Source organism: Charadrius vociferus, unplaced genomic scaffold, assembly GCF_000708025.1.
Source record: "Charadrius vociferus isolate BGI_N301 unplaced genomic scaffold, ASM70802v2 scaffold411, whole genome shotgun sequence".
Classification (NCBI taxonomy): Eukaryota; Metazoa; Chordata; class Aves; order Charadriiformes; family Charadriidae; genus Charadrius; species Charadrius vociferus.
In genome coordinates this window covers 2,994,538-3,002,555 of record NW_009646935.1, presented here as the reverse complement: position 1 = coordinate 3,002,555, position 8,018 = coordinate 2,994,538, and the positions used below count along the sequence as shown (strand labels likewise).

At 50.9% G+C, this 8,018-nt stretch overlaps 1 protein-coding gene across 1 annotated transcript; it reads right to left on the bottom strand.

Annotated features, from left to right (window-relative positions):
* Positions 1-515: 515 nt before the first annotated feature.
* On the bottom strand, positions 516-8,009 carry OVOL2 (ovo-like zinc finger 2). The gene is made up of 3 exons (XM_009894829.1): positions 7,847-8,009; positions 5,403-5,592; positions 516-922 (listed from the first exon to the last, which is right to left on the bottom strand). The coding sequence occupies exons 1-3, from the start codon at positions 7,895-7,897 to the stop codon at positions 612-614; spliced, it is 552 nt and encodes a 183-aa protein (XP_009893131.1). The 5' UTR covers positions 7,898-8,009; the 3' UTR covers positions 516-611.
* Between the last annotated feature and the right edge of the window lie 9 nt (positions 8,010-8,018).

The following is an 8,018-nucleotide window of genomic DNA, read 5'->3' as shown; positions in this document are numbered from 1 at the left end:
AAATTCTGCACCCTTTAAAAAAAAGTTTCAGCTCACCCTGGATCGTGCTTCCATAAATCATTAGTGTACTGCACGGAGGGCAGAGGTACGGTTATTTGCACATTTTCTCTTATTTACCGATACGGTGGACGCCTGTTCTTAAAACCATTTTAATTCATTTTGCACAGAACAATGTGCCAGCAGCTGCTCTTACACGGCACTTTTCACCCAAACCTCTCAACAGGAATCTGTACGGGAGGTAATGGCTATTACCTTTACAAAACGCACTGGGGAAAGGTGAACTTATTTGTCAATGGCCACTCGGGCACGTGGCAGAGCTGCAACAGAAAACAGGTTGCCCCAATGTCAGTTCAGTCAATATTCCACCCAAGAGGTGACAGCCTCTTCCAAGCTTCCCATTTTTCTTGACCAGATAAAAAAGTCTGATGTTTGCATCGCGTACGGGAATATTTCTTTCCAGTTGAGGTTCTACCAGCATCAAGCGAGTCCCGTTAACGAAAGCATCCCTTTCCTTTCAGGGATATTTTTCAAAAACTGTTTTTAAAAAAATAATATATAGAGAGAGTCCTACATGTAAACTTAATTCCTTTCGACCACTGTAATCCACCGTGTTACTCATCCTTGTCGTCATCTTTGGAGTTCCTCTGCAGGACAGGGCTCAGTTTGTTTTGCAAAACCGCTGCGAGTTTTTTTGAGGTTTTTTTCAGGAAAGCGCTTCCGGGGTGAACGCTGCTAACGTGCAGGTACAGGTCCTCCTGCGTGGGGCCCGTGTAGCCGCAGTCTTCGCACACGTACAGTTTATCTCGCCTCTGTTTGTAGGCGTATTGCTGCTGCACGCCGTGAATCTTCTTCAGGTGGGACTCCAGGGAACAGCGCTGGGTGAAGGCTTTGTTGCACACCTCACATTTGTAAGGCCGGATTCCTGCAACGTTAAAAGACCGCGATTAGCGTTCTGATTTACGTTTCGTACAGCCGACGAAGGAACTGGCTGAGAGCAAGGTTCCGGCATACCAGCTACCGAGGGAATACCAAGCGGCAGGGAGCTTCTAGCCCAAGGAACTACCTGTCTAAAGAAAACATCTTCCTTTCAGGCTAAAATTTTCAGGAATGGGTTGATGTATTGAGGAATAGAAAAGCGAGAAACGTTCCGAGAAGATGCAGGCGGATGCTGAGAACAACAGGTGCCCATCAGCGCTTTGGTCCTAAAGAAGAAGCTGTATCGACTCTTGCAAAACTTACTCCTTTAGAGCCCCGGCTTTTTTGAAGTCCTGTGATGAGGTGAAACTACCGGTTTCAGCGAACCCTTCTTTTTGGCTTTTATAACGAATGAAATCTCGTATCACGGTAAGATGTTAATTTTTCTCTTTTAGCGAGCAGAGCTTAACGAGGCTTCAGTGAACGGCAGCCCAACGTGAACACACAGCCGTCACAGGACCTCAAAGGAGGGAGAGCGCTGTCGTAGAACGTGATGTGATTGAGATCACAAGGTGTGATGACCGAGGCTGCAAGCTCAAGGTCTAGAAGAGAAGTGCCTTAAGACGAAAGGTGCGTGTCTCCAGAGGAGGGAGAAGGGGCTGCCTCGTGATTTCAATGCCAGAACAGTTTCGTTCAGTACAACCAATGTTATAAAAATACTGAGCCATAAAGAGTACCACCAATCAGCACTGATTTAACAACAACAGCCTCCCAGTACCTGAATGGGAAATAGCTGAGGGTTCATCAACACTTGAAAAGACCTAAACCAGCTCTGATTTTACTTACTACACTAGCTCAGTAACTTTTAAAGAAAAGACCAGCCTTAAAACTGACACAAGGAGCTACCTAAACCCCTCTCTTTCCCCAGTGGAAGGTGAAACGCGAGCGCGTGGAAGACTGGACCTACGGTGAGGAACAGCCAGGCAAAAAAAGGGGCAAAGCACACGTCTCCATACAGACGGTTGTAACTTGGTAATCGGATTGTGTTACGTCCACCACTCAGTTGCTGATCTTTCTACCAGACATCCAAACCAATTAGCAGTTCCAATAAGCAGCATCTTGATTGCATTTTTGCAAGCGTCGCGAGAGGTGGTTATCCCGGTGCGCTGGCTTAAACCATCCAGACTAAAATTTCCTCACACCTTACCGCCGTGAGACTACTTCAGTTATATTAAACTGCAACTGGAGAGAAAGTCCAGTTCTCCATTAGAATTCACACACAAAACTATATCTTTTACAAATAGTATTTTGGGTGCTGTTTCACGCTCCTTGAAGGCAATTTAAACCCCCTCCTTCCTCGGTTCCTGATGCCAACAGTGCTCCACAGGCATGAACACCAGCACCAGAGGGGACGGGTCGGGATGGCACAGCCCATCAGGGCTGTGGGAACTTCTGCATTACTTAGGAATCAGTTTAAAATTTCATTTTACTGTGTATATTAGTTACTTTTTAATGTTTACATCTGCTTACACCATGAAGTTAGACTGGGACGCTTGCACACTCTCTGACACTACTCTGCTGCTGCACAGTCTGGTTACAAACGCTGCACGGCAATTTCCACTGGGACACCAAAATTCAGTAAAGCAGATGTAGATGAGCACCCACAGCTACAAAATAAAGCCCACATGACCGCTTCCAGCTTATTTGTCTCCTTTTTAACATTGAAATACAGCCCAGCTTTCCTGAACAGCAATCGACTTTGACATAAAAAAGCCACCTCTTCTGGAGATACCGTGTTTCAGCCTGGAAATGATACACGCCAATACATTATTGGTAGCGCTGTGCCAGCCTGCCTTCATCCTCCCTGGGACCCACAGCACCAGGCCAATACAATAGATGTGGATGTTCGTCCTGGCTTTACACTGGAGAGGAGAAACAGCGACGCAAGATTTTCTCTAGTAAATCTGGGGACAATTACAGAATCGCAGAATGGTCAGGGTTGGAAGGGACCTCTGGAGCTCACCCAGTCCAACCCCCCGCCAGAGCAGGGTCACCTACATCAGGTTGCACAGGACAGCGTCCAGGCGGGTTTTGAATGTCTCCAGAGTGGGAGACTCCACAACCTCTCTGGGCAGCCTGTTCCAGTGCTCCACCACCCTCAAAGTAAAGAAGTCCCTCCTCATGTTTAGATGGAACTTCCTATATTCGAGTTTGTGCCCGTTACCTCTTGTTCTATCACTGGGCACCACTGAAAAAAGACTGTTCCCATCCCCCTGGCACCCTCCCTTTAAGTATTTAGAAGTATCGATAAGATTCCCCCCTCAGTCATCTTTTCTCTAGACTAAAGAGACCCAAGTCCCTCAGCCTTTCCTCATAAAGAAAGATGCTCCAATCCCCTAATCATCTTTGTAGCCCTTTGCTGTGCCCTCTCCAGCAGTTCCCTGTCCAATCTAACCATAAGATTCACATTTCCAGGACAGTGGGGTTTCACTCCTGTCCAGTACAAAGATCCTTCTTCCCTTTCAGAGTTTTGCAAAACTGGCTCCACTCCCGCACAGCAAGTTCAACCCCACCTGCCACAGCATATATGTGTTTTTAGCTTCTGAACGGAGACCCTCTTGGATTTAGTTTCTGAGTCTCAAAGGATGAGGGGACAGGTTGAAAAAATCACTTCTTTCAGAAGCGCCGACTCCGTACTTCAGCCGTACCACAGCGGCAGCTCCCTGCTCGCAGCCGGCAGCTTTCCTTTCCACATGAAAGCTTTGCAAACAAACCAAACCAGCCCAAAACACTGGCTCTGGCCAACGCTTTCCAACTGAAACGGGCGGCATTGTTTCCGTGAGCTCCACTGCTAAGAAACAACTCCTGCCCACCGACATGCTTGCGTTGCGCCTCGCAGTTCGCCTAGTTAATGGTGCCTAAGCCAAGAAAGGGGCATTGCAGAGCCAGCCCAAATAATCGGCAGGTCCCGTAGGTAACCACAAACTTGGAAAGTCGGAACGTGCCGGGGAGATGCAGTGGATGCATCTTCTGGGAGCCGTACAGTGCAAAGTCGAAGCCTCCTGAGCACAGCCAGCTTGACCTGCCAGAAAGCGGCTTGCTTGGGGAGGATGGGGTTGACATGTACCGAAGCCATCACCTGCACTAAGGAAAAGAAACAAAAAGGCGGCCTTCTCCCTGCCTCGGGTGAGGATAAACACTTCTGTGACCAGTGAGCTGGATTTGAGGCAACGGATCCACTTCAAAGAAAGAAAACCGCCGCTAATTGGGGTGGGCTCAGGAACTGGCCCCACCACAGAGCGGCCACAGCAAGTGCATCCCTCCAGCCCGGGGGAGCAATATGGGAGCAAGCACAAGCGGAGAAGGGAAAGGGACAATTTTTCTTTCTTCCAGCGCCATCATGGGCTTCAATCACAGCATCCTCAGTTATCACAGAATCACAGAATGGTCAGGGTTGGAAGGGACCTCTGGAGATCACCTAGTCCAACCCCCCCCGCCAGAGCAGGGTCACCTACAACAGGTTGCACAGGGCGGCATCCAGGCGGGTTTTGAATGCCTCCAGAGTGGGAGACTCCACAACCTCTCTGGGCAGCCTGTGCCAGTGCTCTGCCACCCTCAGAGTAAAGAAGTCCCTCCTCATGTTTAGATGGAACTTCCTATGTTCAAGGTTGTGCCCATTACCCCTCGTCCTGTCACTGGGCACCACTGAAAAGAGACTGTTCCCATCCCCCTGGCACCCTCCCTTTAAGTATTTAGAAGTATTGATAAGATCCCCCCTCAGTCGTCTTTTCTCTAGACTAAAAAGACCCAAGTCCCTCAGCCTTTCCTCATAAAGAAAGATGCTCCAATCCCCTAATCATCTGCAGGGATAGCAGAAGTCAGATGTGTTGACTAGTTTCCCTAAAAAAGCTGGGGGCACAGCATGAACCACACTCTGGTTTCTCCAGACGGTGCCAAAATCAAGCCACAACCCCATCCCGCAGCACAGCCACTGGGGAAAGTTCGCAAAAAAAACCCTAACAAGATACTGCAGCTCGTTGCCTCTAGAGGGCAAAGCATTTTCATCCACTGCCTGCCTGCGCTCACCGGTACAAGCTGGACTCACAATAAGGTCGGGTGCGCTATGCTGGCAGGTTATCCTGGGTGGGTTATCCCGGGTGGGTTATCCCGGTCTCGCTGACCCAGGCACGGCAGCACGCGGCCATGTCTACACCAGATCTGAATGGCAGCTGGTGTGCCCACACCGCTTCACATGGATTTCATTCGTTCTCCTCAGATTTCATTAGTCTCAGGACTTTGATCTGTCCGTTCTTTCCCTTTCCTCCACTGCATCCCCGCTATTTTTCGCAAACGTTATTTACCTGGGGTTTGTATTATTGTCTTGCTGGGTTACCCTCACCCTCTCCTCATCCTCGTCCCATCTCACCTCTTCTCTCACCTCCCGCTACCCAGAGCCGTCCGCGAGACCCCGGAGAACGCGTTCTCACCGGTATGGGTCCGGACGTGTCTTTTCAGATCAAAGGTGTCGTTGAAGCCTTTTCCGCAGAAGGTGCACAAGTGTCTCTTCACCTGGCTGTGACACTTGATGTGACGGTTGAGCATCCGCTGCAAGCGAAAGCCTTTGCCGCACAGCTCGCAGCTATGCACTGTAGCATCGTTACAGGTGCCGGTGGTGAACTAAGGAATGGAAGAGGACAGGGTTGAGTAGGCATCGAGACAACAAAGACCAACAGAAAACAAACGGAATAAGGAGGGATGGCTTATTGCTGCATTAAAAAATTCTTGGGATATATCCAAAATCAAAAGTGAAAGCATTTGGGTGAGACCTTCACGCTTCCCTTGCAATCAGGTGGGTGGCTTAATGCGCTTGGTTTGGGACTGGTGCAACGCTGGCCAGCTTGGCTTCGGGGGTTAAAACAAAGCCGATGTGCTGGATACCTTCCCGAGGCAGGGACCCTACGTCCATAAGCACACACGTCTAGGCTACCAGCACCTCTTCTGTGGGGCCGCACGTCTGTCTGCTCCTGCACTCGGACAACATCCTGGATGGAGATGGGAGACCCTCCCCGGCGTGAGAAAGCCGTACCCATGCGGTGCCTTCGCTAATCACAGTCCCAGCTGAGCTGCTATGGGTCCCTCAAAAAAACAGCCAGTGGTGAAAAAAGAAAAACGTAGGTTTGGCAAGATAAACCAAAGGCACGTTGTGCTGACTCAGCAGAGACTGAGACAATGGCACTAATCTCCTCCCGTTGGTCTCCCTGGCTCGTTAATTAACGGCAGAGTGTCATTAGGGGTTAATCTCCTCATTCCTCCTCCTAACACCAAAAATATTGCGCCAACACCATGACCTAACTTAACTAAGGGAGACACGGATGATTCAGTTCTTGCGAAGAGCGTTCCTCAGAGGGAAGGCTTAATGTCTGGAAGATGCAAATACTTCGCTATTAGTTTAATTATTCATGGGGGAGCGGATGTGCTCGCCACTAGCCACTCAGGACAGGGGAAAGCCAGCAGAGGAGGCGGCACCACGCACACACGTCCATCGGCTCTGGTGGTGCTTTTGGGGAGTTTCTGTGGCACGCTGAGAAAACCCAACTCTGCCGAAACAGGATTTCGCTGTGACTGTTGCTAATAGCCCGGGTTAAATTAAACAAAGTAGGTTAAAGTCAAAGAGCAGCGGGGCAAGTTCTTCGTAAAGAGAGGAACATGTCTGGGGTTTCTTTTTCCTGAAGAACCACTTATTTTTCCCGTCCTCCTCCTTTACTTACTACTGAAGCAATGCTACCTGAAATTGTAAAAAAAGATTTTTAAAAAGGCATCTGCGAAGCCACGCGGTGTGAAACTAGAGGGGAAGCCAGCTGGGAAGTATCTGTTGGGCAACAGGTAGGACTCCACCTCATGCGGCCGCATATAAGCAGGGTGAAAACCTAGTGTTAATCACAAGATTAATAACATAGTGGCTGAAAGGATGTCATCCCAGCAGAGACAGCAGGAATTTTTAATGCTCCATCCAGCAAAGCAACAGCCAGGTCTTAACGAGGTGTTAACTAGCCACCAGTAAACACATCTCCTCCTTCCTAGCACTGGGGCGGCCTGGCTCCACCTCTGCTGAGGGGAACCCTGGATGGACCTGGTCGTCCCACCCCATCTGCATCATGGCTGCGCTTTGGGAGCTCGGTCTTGGGTTCTCTGGTACTATGAGGAGCCCATGAGCGATTTGCCTTCTCGTCCTTGGGAAGGAAATCACAGCTCTGCTCTGCTGGCCCTGCCAGGGGACGCCCAGCCGGTAAGGGCCCCTGCCTGTGCAGCAGAGAGCCTCTTCAGCAAGGTTAATGGACAGATAAGTTAATGGGCAGATTGCTTCATTTCACCCAAGCCTGCGGGTCCACCTCAAGGTGGCAATGGCCTTTCATGGCTTCGGAGGAGGACCTTTTCCTGACTGCTATCTTGATAAGCGAAGAAGGTAGGGGGGCGGTGGGAAGATTCACCACAGCCCCCTTTGGCAAAGGCTTGACTCCAACCTAGAAGGCGGCCTTTTAAGGAGGCCCCACGTTAAGGAACGAGATCCACCCACGCACCGTGGGGCATGACTCCTAGCTGCCAGGGCTGGTCCTTCCTGGCTGGCTTCAGAGCTCCTGCGGGACCCAAGCCAAGCAGGTCAGGGGCGGCATGTCCCAGGCGGGGATAAGGGGAGGCAAAGGGCACTGGAAGATTACGGTACATCGTTTATGAGACTTGCCCTGCCGGCTGCCACCCTACAGCCAGCCGCCTCCATCACGGTGCGTGCGATGGGTGCTGTCACCTCCACAGCAGAGAGAGCCCAAAGGCACTGCTGTCACCTGGTGTCCCCAGCCGCCAGCCGGGTCCTGCCCTAGAAGCGGGGATCACCCCATCACCGGCAAAGAGCCTGGCGGGGCTGCGGGCGGTTTACCTTGATTTTTGACCTGACGACGGGGCGTTTGACGGCCAGGTCCAGCAGCATCCCGCCGGCTGAGCCCAAGTCGACGGGGGCGGGTTGGGGTGTCGGAGGGTCGCTGGGCTCCGCATCCCGCGTCCCGCTGCTCCCGCTGCTCTCCAGGCTGCAGCTGTCCTCGTAGCCCAGC

What these genes read in the sequence shown, in the direction of transcription:
- OVOL2 (XM_009894829.1), bottom strand. Translation starts at nt 7,897, where the DNA reads ATGCTGCTGGACCTGGCCGTCAAACGCCCCGTCGTCAGGTCAAAAATC. An exon ending in TCGTCAGGTCAAAAATCAAG is followed by an intron (nt 5,593 to 7,846) that starts GTAAACCGCCCG and finishes TCCATTCCTTAG; the next exon opens with TTCACCACCGGCACCTGTAA. An exon ending in ACACGTCCGGACCCATACCG is followed by an intron (nt 923 to 5,402) that starts GTGAGAACGCGT and finishes TTAACGTTGCAG; the next exon opens with GAATCCGGCCTTACAAATGT.